The sequence below is a fragment of the Corvus brachyrhynchos genome, unplaced genomic scaffold, assembly GCF_000691975.1.
Source record: "Corvus brachyrhynchos isolate BGI_N302 unplaced genomic scaffold, ASM69197v1 scaffold101, whole genome shotgun sequence".
Classification (NCBI taxonomy): domain Eukaryota; kingdom Metazoa; phylum Chordata; class Aves; order Passeriformes; family Corvidae; genus Corvus; species Corvus brachyrhynchos.
The window spans coordinates 20973695-20989274 of NW_008237239.1; the positions used below are offsets into that span (position 1 = coordinate 20973695).

At 40.7% G+C, this 15580-nt stretch overlaps 1 protein-coding gene across 1 annotated transcript in view; it reads right to left on the reverse strand.

The window, feature by feature from the left end:
• Nucleotides 1-15580, reverse strand: part of MSH2 (mutS homolog 2) — a 43375-nt gene that overhangs the window by 27218 nt on the left and 577 nt on the right. The window contains exons 2-5 of the mRNA XM_017730117.1: nt 15275-15553; nt 14814-14960; nt 13650-13799; nt 11344-11477 (exon numbers count right to left, since the gene is read on the reverse strand). Of these exons, the coding sequence (XP_017585606.1) occupies nt 11344-11477; nt 13650-13799; nt 14814-14960; nt 15275-15553 (710 nt within the window). The remainder of the gene's footprint in view (nt 1-11343; nt 11478-13649; nt 13800-14813; nt 14961-15274; nt 15554-15580) is intronic.

Below are 15580 nucleotides of genomic sequence, written 5' to 3' on the forward strand. Positions count from 1 at the left end.
TCACTGTCCCAGGTAAGCAGTAGATACCACCTTAAATTTGCAAAGCTCTTTCCATGCCAGAGAACTTCAGTATGTTTTACAGCCTTTGAAGTATTATGGCAGACACCTAAGATTGGCACATGGGAGCCTAAATCAGAAATGTAAACCTGATACTGAGAATTACTTTAGTAATTCAGTACACAGCAGCACAAAAATCAAACTGACAATCACAGGTCATTTTGCCTCAGACAATCAGAGGTGTTGCATGCATTTATAAAAATAACATCCAAAATTTCTCAGACAAGCACAAAGCAATAATGCAAAATAACTAGGCAACCCACACATGCTTTTGTAAGTGCTTAGTTATGCACAAAAGACTTTTTTTTTTACGAAACTGGAGTGGTCTTTGCAAACAATTTGAAATAAATGTAACGCAAACCCTGAGGAATAAAGAACCAGCAGCTTTAAAAAGACTAATACCATCAAAAGCCTTTACTTTAGTCATGAATCATAGCCTTAGGATCACTGATCTCAATCCCCACTCAGCTCACACTGGAGCCTTTGCACAGCCAGAAGGTGCTCTGGTTTCTGGCAACGAGTCTCCAACTGATAGCAACATTTACCCAAACCACAGGAACAGCCTTGGAAGGGGCTCACCATAGGCACCAGTCCTTGCAGTACTTTGAAGACACAAGATTTGAATCCAGGTTTTTGACTCACCAAGAACTCAGAATGTTGCTTTCTGCATGGGTTGTACACACACCTCTCCAGCACTCCTTACATATGACACGGAACATCCCAAGCAAGGGGTCGAAATCTTTCTGTTGTTTTAATGAAATTGTACCAATCTGGCCATACAATATCATTAGGGTCCAAATTCTTGTGTCTGAGTATCACAAGTTGTTCACCTGAGCAAGCTCTCCTCCAGCTCTCCCAAATTTGTATGCACACACAAGGGCCGGTAGTTCAGAAGCAGACAACCCAGGCAATTGCAAGAGGTCGGGGTGAGAAGCTTGTGCCCAAGCCTCTTGATAGTCAAGACTTCCTCCTCCTGTCTGCCAAAAAGAGAGCAGCCTGCACCTTCACATGGATTCCCCTCCACACCAAATGACTGAAGTTCTCCTTCCCACCTGCTCTTGCCCAAACAGTGCAATCTTGCCATTGTTTCCTCCTGGCATGTGAGCACAAAGTTGGTTTTGTTTCCTCAGTTAACATGCTATGAATGTTTCTGTATTATCAAATTACTTCACAGCTTCCCTCCCTGAAATCTACTGTCACAAACTAAACACCCCCAAAAAGCTACACTAAAAGATACAGTTGCTTACAAAAGAAAACTTTGAAGACAACAGCGCAGAAGTACAACAGTGTATATTCCTCCTGAATTCAGAATTTAAAGTGCATTACTGTTTTACATGAGGGATGTGAAATTACAGGCTTTTAACAAATGAAAAGATATTGTATAATACAGTACCTTAAGAGAAACAGCAAACCAGGAACAAAGAGCCCCAGGGTGATGCATTTCACAGCTCACCTGTAATGTCTGTGTTCTTACAATGACAATGCAGTCATCCCAGTAAGATTACAGCATTCCTTGGACTCTGATGATTCCCTAGCTTCTTACAAGATTTTGCAATCATTCACAGTTCTAAACCCCAACAGAGTTTCAAAACTTCCCCTCTGCCAAAACAAAGAAGTCAGAAAGACCAAGCATGACCTGGCTCAGTGGTACAGCTGGAAAGCAGTCCTGCTCTTTACACAGGCCATGAAGCATGGAGCAACAAAACCTGGCAGTCTGGGAAAGGCAGCTGTAGGCGCCTCAGCTTGACACTGAGGGTGATGCTCCCAGCTGCAGCCCCCTCCTTAAACACACATCTTTATTTGCTGTGGCTGTGTTTGCTTTGCACCTCTGGCTCCCCTGAACGGCCTCACCTTGGGGTGGCCCGGCCAGCTGTGGACAAGCCCAGTTGTATCCTGATGGTGGCCTAAACTGGCTAGGAAATTATGCCCTCAAGCCCCAGTCCCACCAACACTTCCACACTGGCAGAGAGCAGCACTGCTACCCTGAGACGTGTGAGATATTGCTGCTGCCCACTGCTCCTCTACCTGCCATACCCTCTCCCTCAAGTTTTAAATGAACTAAACCAGGGGATCTCCAGGCACGTATCTGAAGTCCTCAGCATGTATTTAGCATTTGGATTTCACTCCATTATAACTGTGCAGCTCTTTGGAATCCACTACTGTTGTCTTTTAATCTTAAATGTAACTTGAAGAGACCATGAACGCAGCTCTTTGGAATCCACTCCAATTTAATCTTAAATGTAACTTGAAGAGACCATGAATATCCTGACTATTTTTCACAGCCCTATTGAAGTACAATCCCTTGTGATAGAGAGTCCAAGGTCTGAAGAGCAGCTTTAGACCCTAGGAGAGCCTCAGAAATCAAACTGCACACACTTTTCAGAGCTCTGGGTACACAGAGTGTGCTACTAAGCAGCCAGACAGACCAGGCTCCCTGCTGCTAAACCTGGAAGATTAAGCAATGTAAGAGAAAGCCACATCCAAGTATCAGCCTCATGCCTTTTCTAGTTTTCCCAATTAGTCCCTAAACCATCCTACCATGACAACAATAATGGCTATTTCTAACTTCAGGACAGTCCATAAAGATAAATTTTGTAATTCAAATAAATGCATTCTTCCAAATAATCCGAGCTCACAGTCCTCTATATCAGCTACATTCATATAACATGGAATTAACATGTATCAGGAGAGCAACAGACCCTTTACCACCCTGCAGTCAGGTGAATTCCTGAATACACCATTTGAGTATTATGTCAAAGGCTAGAGAGCAAATTAAAGCCCTGGGATTCTATCGGGGTACCAGGCACAAAGTAACTAATTTTTGTAAAAATCAAGCAAAGATTTGAAAGCTGTATGTATTGACTATGAGGCAATCTAATGAGATCAGAACAAAAAAACCCCCAGGATTATCAGGTAAAGCAGTTAATTCCAAAATAACATTGGGGCTTTTTCCTCCAAAGGTACTTATTAAAGTCTGATGTTACCAATAATTCATTACCTTTGCACAAGTGTTTATGAACTTTACAACCTCAGTAGACCAAGCGAAGTAAAGAAGAAAATAATTCTTCAGCAGAAAAATAAAATCTTTGGTCTTATTCTTGTCAGCAAAGTACCACTTGATGCAATTAAGGCCTTGCTGCTGAAGCAGACTGCTGCAACAGCAGTATTTTTAGACCCTAAGGGAAGGGAGTGCCTGGCATCATGCAGAAGAACATGCAAATAAAGCAGCACCACACCAGCAGAGCTCTGCTTGGCCTCTTCTAGGCAGAACTAGCGAGGCAGTGCAGGACTCTGAGGCAGGCACACAAACTCCCTACAACAAAAAGAGAAGCAAAGGAATAATCTTTCCTTCATTCACAAGGCAAGGCTGGCAGTGCTCCTGATGGCACCACCGCCCTTCCCACGGCCAGGAGCTGCAGGCTGAGAGCTGTGTTTCACAGGAGTACAGAGGGGGATCTGCAGGAGCATTTCTGCAGGCAGGAGGTGACCAGAGCTTGCCAGGGCTCCTGCTGTTTCTCTCCAGGTAAGACTGAAGGCCACCTATGCCCTGCAGCAGGGACACAGAGACATCTCCCTCTCACCACCTCCTGCTGAGGGTTCATTCCCATGGCAGACCAGCCCTGGCTCTACAAGACTCAGGTCCTGAAAATATTATTTAAAACAAAAAGTATTGATCCTGTCTAGATTCTAAAGAAACTTTCATATACCTGTTCATCCAACCAACACCCACACAATCACCCCAGTCACAGTTAAAAGCAGAACCAGGTGTCTTTTATTTCCCATTCCTCAGCCTGGGTGTTTTACATACAGTAACAGTCACTATCCAAGTGACAGACAAGGAAAATAAACCATTACTTACTTTTCCCAAAAGCTGCATTTCCCAAAAAAGAACAAAGTACTTTTTAATTATTACCAAGAACTGCCATTCAAACTAGTTTTATGTAACAGCACTATTTAGATTTGATTCCCCCTCTCCTCCTCCTTCTCAGTTAAGGAATAACAAAATTATTACCCTTAATGAATTAAACAGCTCCACAGAAGAGGAACTGGGATAAAAAGGGAAAATTTTCACCTTATAGTAACACACTACTTCACAGAATGATAAACAGTGTTCCCAAATTTTAAACATGCATGTTTGTAGAAGAAAAAAAACCAGAGTATCTACCAGCAAAGTTGAATTTTGAATATTCAACACAGCAAATCCTTTCCCATCTCAAACCCCATTGCAATCTAGCTGGACTAAAAGTAGTCTCTTACCCTCAAGGAACTGTACAGACAGAAGTGATATAAGGACAGCTCATAAAACAAGAAGTATCTCCCAAAAATCTTTGTCAAAAGATTTTTTGTCTTCCCAATGTTTATTTCCATGCATACAGTTTTTTTCATAAAATTTTCATAGTCTTTTCTGTAGGAGCTAAAAATAGTCAAACAGCATCTTTACAGCACATTTGTCAGGAAAGCAGCAGGCTTATTGAGCAAGGTAGTGCATCGCTCCATTTCACAGATTCACTATTCCAATCCAAGGACAGGCAGACACCCAGTCTATCCTCCTGTAGCAAGTCTGGTGATCTAACTCACAACAGAAATTTATTGGCATAATCTCTAAAACAGTCAAAAAATACCAACAGAAAGCAAACTCAAGTCAGATTATTAAATCTGACCAGCTCCTGGCTTCTGGTATTTGTTGACCTGCACTTACAATATTTATGATGATAGCATCTCATGGACCAGCTGCAGAGGAGCAAAAGGGTTAATTTTTGATGACAACTTTCCTCACTTTTTCAAGGACCAGTTTTCATCAGGTGAACAAGCCAAATCAAATTGATCTTTAGCTACGAGACCAAAAAAAAAAAAAGGAAGTAGGAGGTATGGACTGCCCCTTTTGGCAACTGCTGAGTTTTTCTGGATTATTTGCATCCAGCATGACACCCTTGATTATTTAAGCATGATAAACTCCCCATCAAGAGACAAACGAGTCAGCTACAGGAACACCAGTGCCAGTGCCAATAGCAAGGGCACAGGTGGCAGTCCACAGCCAGAGAAACCTGACTGCACCTTTTGATTTAAATTGGTTACAGACAGTACAAGCCATCTATGAAACAACTCAGAGCCACAGGCTGCTGCATGGTGCATAAGAGTCAAAAACAAATGAAAACCATTCACACTAAATCCTGAAGACCAAAGAAACCCTACATACAGAACAGACAGCGTGAGCCAAGTGTCAAGGACATGAAGGCAAAAAGATCCTAATTTGAATAAAGACAAGAAGAACACAGTATTTAGGCTTTGAGACAAAACAACAAATGCCCATCTTTTAAGAATTCCTAAAAAACCTCCATTTCTTATGTGGTAACAAAGAACAGTGAAGACAACGGAGCAAGAACTCACCAAATACTACACAGTCATAGGCACATTCGTAAACCCCACACAGTGAAACTGCTCCACCCAAAACCTTCCAGAGAAACCCAAGATGGAAAGCAGGAGAGGCTGTTTCCCAGCCTAATGCCTTACACCACAGAGGTTTTCTGCCAGTCTTGCTTTTTAATTAAATATGGCATTTTGGGATCCAGTGATAAAACTGTATTACTGCATGGTCTTCAAAGACTAGAGTCAACTGAGGAAAGGTATTTCCATTGTTATTTTTTTGGTGCTTTATTCCTTACAAGTTTCCATACATTATTAAAATTAAGAGGTTACATTTATTACATTACTACACCAACATTAATACCCTTTTATATTTGCTAACCTGTGCATTTCTTTAATCTTGTGCAAACTAAGAGCATACTGAACAAGTTCTATTTCTTAGCTGTAGAAATACAAATATTTCTTCATTTGCATTCATTCTGTACAGAAGAAACTCAAAACTGTACGTCAACAAAACATTAAAGACTCTTACAATCCTCATACATGACAAATGAAATTAAATTACAAGTCAAGATGAAATTTTCTTGCCAAGAGCTTCCATTGCAATGTCCTAACATTGCACCTTTCTAATGGTTTTGGACGTAAATTAAACAGAGCAGAAACAATAATGTGGCCGCTGTAATTTCACAGAGAATACACCATATTCCTGTATCCAATGTTCAAAATAGTGACTACCAAGAACACTGTTACAAGCCTGAGAGCTTTGCACCTGTGCATAGTAAGTTTTCATACAGTCTTGAATACTTAAAACACATATTCTAAGCAAAATTTAACTACGGCAGTAAGTGCCATCCACCTCATTTTGGCAGGATGAGAGCCAAAGAACAGCATGGCAGCTACAGATTCACATTTCCCTAAATAAATAGTAGTCTCATCATGTCTTACAAGTCTGGAAACCAACCTGACATTTCAATCAAATTTTAGTTTAATTTTCATTTCTGTTGAGCCTCAAAATTCAGACACAAAAGAAATGACTAAAAGCTTAATCCTTCTATTTATTTTGCACCAAGTGAGGACTTGTCAGGAAGAAGTGGGCGAGCTGGAAGTATCAACTAGGAGATACTGTGACTACCTGCTCCACTGCTGCACCACTCAATGCCACCTATAATTTACAGATTTGCAATGCTGACTGCTGATCCCTGATCCAGAAGACAAAATTATCTGGATAACATGCAGAATACAAACACCCAACATTGTCTTTCCCACACCTGAAGGTGTCATGAGAGGAGCCTTTTTTTCAGCTCCTCAGACAAGAAAACTAAAAATAAGTCTTTTACAACACAACAATCTCAGCCTTTTAATAGGTTTTGAGTGCCTGGGATTTTGATGGGAATTCCTTCCTAGAGACATTGCCTGTGTGGTGTGTGCTTGTCTAGGAGAGTTCTTGCTTAATGTCTCTAGACAGCACTCAATGTCAACCTCAGTTTTACAAGCAAACCCAAATGAAAGTAGAGATAAATTCGTAGTTTTGGAAACAGTAAACATAGGTGAATGGAGGGGAGAGGGTTAAAGAAGCAGCATTGAGAGTTTCAAGCTCCAAACACTTCTCTAGGGAACTCAGTGATGGTAACTTTTGGAATGACAAAGGTGACATTTTTCTAACATTTCTAGAGGCTTACTGGAAGCCAACACCATTTTCATGTCACTGGAATGACAACTTCTTTCATGGGAAATATTTATTGCATCATGATCTCCATGACAATAAGAAATCACATTTCTGTCTTCAAATCTGTTCAGATTCAATCTGTATTTCAGAAGCTTCTCTAGAGGCATTAGGAGCACTACCAGTGCCTAAAATGCATTTTAAAGAGGTCATTTAGACAAATATCCAAGCTGGTCACATCTTCCCCTCCCCTACTGAGGACACAGGCCACCACATACTACTAATTCAGCTGCCTGGAATCAGTCTGTGGCTCTGGAGAGGTCCTGACCTGTACTCAGAAAAGCACTGAGGGTCCTTCCAGAGCCACTAACCAGAATGGCAAAAGCAACAAAGCTTATCTGCAATGCTTTGCAGGGACAGCTGCAGGTTAGGAAAGAACACCTAGGAGTGAAAAGTAGTGAAAACTCACTGCAGAACAATTCATGTTGGAACTCCAGGCCTCTGGTTACAGCCCTTGCTCAAAACAAGGCTGAGTTCAGTAGAACACTGAGCAAGAACAGAGAGATCCATCCCTCCACCTCTCTGAGCACACATTCCAGAGTTTTGACCATCCTCATGCCTCACCCCAGCAGGTGCTCCAAGAGAGCCAGGGCCTTTGATTATGTTCCTTCTTATCTCAAGGCAACAAGTCAGGGTTGGGGTTTTTTTTCATTTTTAAACAAACTGCTACTTTAATTATCAGTCAAGACTGATGCATTAAAATGTTCTACAAACTTAGAAATTTTACCCTGCTAGCCATTTATGCACCTCAAGCTTCCCGAATCTATTTCTTCCTGACTCTACCAGAGACAGGACTTGTTTCTACTATGTGGCCCCCATGCAGCATGATATTTACAAACACAGGAGGAAAGCTCAAAATAGGCTTGGATCAGAGCAACTGATGTTTGAGTACAGCCTTTAACTCCTCTGAGACCCCTGCATCTCTCCCACCATGGACACAGGCATATAAAAGGTTCAACCACAGTATACAGAAAGGACTAAAAACGTGAGCTGGAATCTCTTATTTATGCTGTGTATAAATGTCAGATAGGGTTTATCCCAAAAATAGAAAAAAAATTAAATATATTCAGTATGAACTCTCTTCTCAAGACATAACAGAACAAGCACTACTTTACACTGTGCCACATTTCTCAGGCTTTCCAGTACCTGAAGAATAAACATGACATACTGAAGCTGCCTGCTGTATTGCAGTCAATTTGGTTATGCAATTAATATTTGTATTTGCACAGGCTGGCTCTGTGACTACATTTTAATTTCAAACATGCTGACTATGAGACAAGGAGCAAGAACCTCATGTACTCGCCTTCTGAAAACACCACATAGGAGAAGCAGGGCTGTACTGTGTATACTTATGACTGATAATTATTTTTTTAATCAAGGAAAACCAGATGGACACTAGCAGAACCCCGAGTCTTAAAAGACAGGCAGCTATCAGGAGACTCTGTTTTCTCAGTTCTCATCAGGAGCTGCTCCAGTCAGTAAATGTCATTTTATCTGAAGATGTGCACCATGTACTTTAATTTGTGTTGTTCCTGTATCAAGAGTTAATATGGACTGCTGATGGAACTCTGTGTTCCATTTATCCACATAGGTTAACAACACATTGCAGATTACAAACTACTGAAAGAGGTGGATTCCTTTATCTCCAAAAGATGACTTGCACCACCTGCAGGTCTTAGTAGAGGGTTACAACAGTCTACACGGATTTTACGCTACTGGGACAACAGTTAAGTCCAATATCTCCTGTACAAGCAAAACAAGAGGCTTCCTTCAAAACAGCCACTGAACAATCAGTCCAGCTTGGGCAGTTCTGTGAGTTTGAGGAGATTTGCACTGGTTGGTGTTACATGGGGTCCTTAACGCGGCACACTTAAAGCTAAGAAAAAATCAGTAGCTCCCCTTGACGACAAAGGAGACATAAAGGAAGAACAGTCCAGGTATTTCCTTCTCAAGCCCTTATGTTCTAAACTGTGGTTTGCAATCCTTAAAACAGCCACAATACACTGTAAAGTCTTCAGAAAACAACTTGGTGACTGCATATCTTTCAAAAGATATTTGAATCTGTCAGTACATCTCACCAGCCCCACTAACAGCTTCTCTTATCATACTTGTTCCTTGGGATTAAAAAAAGAACAGTACTACACCCTTTGAAAAGCATGAAGTTTGGGAGGATGAAGCTTACAAGTAAATTACATTGCTTTTATCTCAGAGAATTGAATTCATCCAAGTAGTACTTCTAAGCAAGATGCATTCAGACAGAAGGCAGCAGAGTAAAGTGAAAAGGTGTCACTAGGGTATTTCAGTGCCTGTAAGTAGAGGTTAAAGCAAAGTACTTTTAACAAATTGCAGCTACAAGGACTCTGCAGCTGGGCAAGATACAGGAGCTTAGCAGTGGCCTTCTATCAAATTCATAACACTTTGATACACTGACCTCTACAAGCTTCACTAAGAGCTTCACTCCACTTAATTACTCCCCTCCTCCTTTAAATATACCTTTTCCTACCTGCAGCCAACATTAGCCACACAGAATGGCAACACGAAACACAGAGGTGACAGTAACTCTACAAACAGGTCAAGTTACATTTTCTGCCTACAACTCAACCCCAGTTTTATAAAGAAAACACTGTCTCTTCCCAACTTGGGAGATTTCTGATGTACAGTAATAAGCAAACATGTCTCACACAGAAGTTAAAATTTCTAATGTTTACTTTGACATAAGAAAATTACAAAATGGGAGTTCTAACTTTCAAAATTTTAAAAACAACACAATCATAAAATTAAATTTGGCTCAGATCTTAGGATCCAAAACTGACAGACACAGATGATCTTGGGTACTTTGTCAAGAACCAACAATGAAAGCTTTTGTAACACATGCAGGAATAAGATCCAGCATTCAAAAAACCTGGGAACAAGTATTTCAGTGTCACATTAACAACATTTCTAAGTGGGCTCTGATAAGTTACTACACACCATTCTGCAAATGATTAGGAAAAGTAGAAAAACTTGCTGAAGAGAAGTGGAATAATTCAGTCTCCAGAAATCTAGAGAGAAAACTACCATCCTGGTTTTGGCTGGGATAGAGTTTATTTTTTCTCAGTAGCTGGTACAGTGGTGTGTTTTGGATTTTGCCTCTCCTCCCCATTCCACCAGGGAGGTGAGAGAGCAGTTCTGTGCTTAGCTGCCAGCTGGACTTAAACCACAACAACTGCTCTTTGCATAACTTATTTAAATATCAGCATGTCCAAGCCAAGATTTCTTTTTTTGGTAGTAGGAATCTGCGCCCAACAGCATATACAGACATACCTGCAATGCCTTATGTGAAATATGAGCCTTAGAGGATCTATCAAAGTTAAATTCAATTTTCTGGCCTCTTCTGCTTTGTCAAGATACACTTTAACACACATTTTGTAATGCATTAACCTGCTGATTGCTAGAGTTGCATGGAATTTTGTTTTAGATCATAAGAATATAGATATATTTAGGAGTAGTTTAAAAAATGTGTAACTTGTCTTTGCATGGTTAACGTGCTCAAGACAAAGACACACAGTATGAATTCAGCCTTTGCAGTTCTCCTTTGAGAAGGATTGAGAATTATCTGTACATTCTCAGCAGACATTTATCAGATTCTCCAAGGCTTCTTATCAACTGATGCTGTTATCAGGACAGCCACACGGTGACAGAGGGCAGGATCAAAGAGCAAGAAAGAAAAAGCCCCCGCAATATCCAGGCATGATTAGAGTGACCTACCACAACCAAAAGTAGCTTTCTTCTGGAAACAGGAAGACATCACTACTGCTTAACTATTTGAGTGTTCAGTTGATTTTTTTTTAAACTGGGAAACTTGAAGTGACAGCAAAATATTACTATACGGGCTGAGCATTTGCATATGAACAACAGTCAGTAAGTGGCTGCTACACTGCCTTGGCCTGTAGCACAGGATCATTCAGATCACCTAAACACATTGCACCTCCTCTTTCAAATGTATAATTGTAAAAAGCATTTAATTCAACAGTAACCTGTCAATTTGCATCTCAAGGAATAGTATCTTCTGCTCTAACTGCAGTGCATTACAGGGTAGCACACAAAAGACTCCAACCACTATTATTTCTTGGTTGCAGCATTCTGTGCTTAAAAAGAAAGGGCCTTATATAAAATAGTTACTAACTTGTTTAAGTCTACCAAACACATAATATTGTTACCTTTCTTCAATTCTGGTCTTGTCCATAAGTGGTTGTTTGATCCACTGATTAACTAGTCTTTGTCCTTGAGGGGTTCTGCATTTATTCAGTAAACCAGCTAGAGACTGTGCAGTATTTGCATTCTCCACAGAACTCTGGAAAGAATGAAAAAAAAATATGAAGAAAAAAAGAAAAAGAAGATGAGTTAGTGAAGTTTACTGACACCCACTGAACAGCACACAGCTATTTAGGAAGAGAACATGGTTTTTTTCCTATTAAACTTGGCACCCACCAGAAATGGTAAATGAAACAGTGCAGCATCAAAGTACTTAACTCTGGTCCCTGGAGCATGGCAAGCAAGCAATAGGTTTGTCTATTTTGAAACCAATCCTAACTGAACAGCAAAGTTAAAAGTGTACCTAGTCATGGGGCAGTTTGCACTTTGAGTAGCAAAAATGGAAATACATCTAGGTATTTGCTGGTTTGCTCTTCTTAAGGTCAAAAAATAGGGATCCTGTCTATCACAAAACAGCAGCAAGAAACAGGACTTGAGTTCAAGGGTTTAGTTTGAGAACCTTGGGGTTTGCTGGGGGGGAACAACACAACAGAATCAGGTAATGGGGAAGAACAGTTACTCAAATTCTCTCAAGCTTCCCCAGATCACCTCTGCAGTGCTATGAACACCTCTAAACTTAGCTCTGTTCCAATTACAGTTTACTACCTATAATTCAGTTTAATATTAGCTGGACTCCAGACAGCCTTTTGGGCGTTTTTGTTGTGGTTTGGTTTTCACACAAACAGCTACAAAGCAAAAATTGTGGTTAATATTAAACAAACAAGCTTGTTTCAACTCTTGACTTCGAAATGAAAATCTCAGCCCTCTCTACACAAGAAAATCTGCAATTAAAACAGCAGGCAAGCATTCAACTAGGAGTAGGTCTGGATGCCTGCAAACAACTAGGATGTAGAACTAGAATCACAACAACAGGAAATGAATGCAGTGAGAAGGAGTATTGACACATTCAGCCCCTGGAATATCTAATATCTAAAGTGGATGTGCCTATTTTCAGTGTTCTGGACAGTATTAGATATGAAAAACTAGATAAGTTAGTTTTAAAATTAGATAAGAAAGTGTCACAATACATATACTATACACAAATTACCTACTTCAGCACATCCAGTGAAAGGTAAAGTATGTTCCATATAACCAGCTGCATCTGCTGCACCATAAGAACTTTACCTACACCCCCCACAGAGCAACCCCGATTACAAAATAGTTTGTCTTTGCTTTAGTGATGTCCAAAAACCTCCCCCCACATATCCTACCATGCAGGTAACTTCCTGCTACAAGGTAAAACCTTTGTTCCAAGGCTCACAACAGCCCCTGAAGACAGACACAGCAGCGTATTTCCTATCACAAGACATGTAACACCTGCAAGGACTTGTAAAGGAATGTGGCTAAAACAGAACTTCCTAGAACACCCTCAATAAAGCTTGAGAAGAAATGTAATTTTTGCTTCATTTCCTAGACAGGGGCACAGCAGCAGGAAAAAAAAAATTAAAAATTCAGAACATCTCTTTTCAGGGCTAAGCAGGTCAGATGCTGAATATATGCTCTGTTTTCCTGCAGAAATTTCTCCAAGGTAAACAGGGGCCATAACCTGTGATTTCTTCCTATAAATCTGAAATGCAAGCAGATTAGATCCAAGCAAAGATCATTAAGCAGGGTATACTAATGTGGAAACAAAGGAGAAAAGCTGATACACCACACCACTTTGAGTCCATGTTTCCCTGTAACTATAGAAATGGGCAAAGCAGAAAAACAGACTTGGCAGGAGGTATGAAGGAGCCTGTTAACCTGTTTGGATTTGTAGAAAACGTGTCTAAAAAAGGTAAAATTGACATCATCCAGTTAGCATGACATGGTGCTTTCAGAATGTTCTCAAGTACTGTCCTGTTCACTGCCAGCCCTCCCTTCCCATCACCACCTTGCTCCTGCCATGTGCTACATGTTCCACTAATACCATCTAACTCAAGCTTGTATTCTTCTCCCAAGAACAGCACGACTGTGGCCCCTTCCTACCTCCTTGATGATCTTCTCTCCCCTTCTACACTTAAACTAGTAAGAAACAAAAACTAAAAAGGTGGTAACAGTACCTATATGTTTAAAACACATATTGCAAGGGAGTAGCTGAGAACAAAGCTAAAATGTAGAAGTTGCCATTAATCTGGATCTGGGGAATTGCAATTGGGCAGTCAGGCTCATTATCAAGCAGCTAAGTAAGTATATTGTAAACCAGTTACTAACTCAAGTGTGCATTTCTTACCTGAAAAAGGTTGAGGGCTTGAACAGCTGCATTGTCTAGAACCATATATTGACTAAGATCAAAAGTAGTCAGTTCAAATTGTCCAAAATTAGACTCATCTGACAGCAACTCCAAAAACTTGATAACAGCCGACAAAGATGAAACAGCAACCTGAAGATTTTTTTAAAAAAAAAACACATCACATTCTAGTTAGAAACAGTTCTGAATCCAAGAGGGTTTGATAAATGCTCCTAGAAGATTACAGCTGGGGAAGGCTTTGAGCCGTGTCAATTCTGGCAGGGCTACGAGAGACTCATCCTGTTTGACAAGACTTCATTTCCATAGGGACCCTCTATGGCACTGCAGCGTCTTTCTAGGCAGGTGCAAGAACAACACACGAGACAGCTGCATAATCTGATAAACAAAATGTGAAGTTGCACACCTTGCCAGCTTTCCAAAGCTGTTATCAGGATGTTTCCAGCTCGAGAACATAAACAAGTTATACTGCAGATAAATGAGATATGCTGGATCATCTCAGGACATGGTTTCAGGGTTAGTTTTCAGCCAGAACAAGGATCTGATCTGACTCACTGCACGGCATTGCTGAGTGCCAGCACAAAAGAGAGGAAGCAGCATGACTGACTTGTTCAGCTGCAACACTCTTGAAACAACTCTAATCTGTTATGAAATGACACATTAAGGGAGGATAACTCCGAACCTCACACCTGCAGTGAGCATCAGCAGCGAAGGGCGTTTTAAAACTTGTTTATCTCAACAAATTGCCGCTTGTTTGCAGCTAAGAACAAACATGCAGGCACTAAATCATATACTTAAGCTATAAGACAACACAAAAATATTATCATAAATATTACTCTGTTTCCAAATACCAATTTTCCTGTCATGCAAAATAACCAGAGTATTGTATTTCAGTCCTCAGGCTAGATAGCTTATGAACAGCAGGCACCTCTAGTGCAGTCTATTTGCTTACCAGAGCTTACTGCTTTAAAGAGGTAAGTGAAGGGTTTTCTCCAGTTCTTCCAGGACCCCTGGTATCCAGCTCTGACACAGACTCAAGCTGAGCAGAACTGCTGAACACTTCAGCAAGAATGCAGAGGAGATCAGCTCACATCAGGTGCACACACCACTCCACTTCTTAGAAAGAGAGGCATATTGAACATTGCTCACCTGCTTTTCCATCTCTGGCAGTGCTGCACTATTCATCTGCTCTTCTTTTTTTGACTTCAACAAGCGATTGAGATCCTGAACAATATCTTTGGTTGTGAAATCTGCCTTCTTCCTGTCTGTAATCAGGATTCCTCCCCTCTGAATGACCTGTTTGTTCACAAACACACAGAGTTATCATTTACTTTCAATATTCAGGGGACAGATGTCAAGCACACAGAAGCAAACTCTGAAGTGATATTTATTTACTGCTAGGCTGCGGGGAAAGACAGACAAGATTTTAGAACTTTTGTTGATTAAAGTGCAAATCCATCAACAAATAATACATTTTGTATGCATAAATCAAAACTTCCTTGAATTAAGATATTGATCCTTTGTTGTTCCACAAATCACAGAGCCTGGCTAAAAAATCCAGAACTGAGCTTTTTAGAGGTTTTGTCTGTCAGCCACAGTGGTTCCCTTACTTGTCTCAGTTTCCCCATCTCTCCTGCAGTTTCTCCTCCTGGCAGCACGCACTCCTTTGGGCCCAGCTGAACCAGTAGAGCTTCAAGGTTTGAGAACTGATCATTATCTGGGAACTCACAAACACTCAATTTTCTCAGCGTAGTGTCGACATAGCCCACTCCTACTACTCTCTGTCCATCAGCAGCAGACAGCTTAACCCCCACAACCCCAATGGCTGTGGACATATCATTGTTGGCAAAGAGAACTTCCTCAAACTGGGCAAGATTTCCTGGAGAACCCTATTTAGAAAAAGAAGAACACTTTTT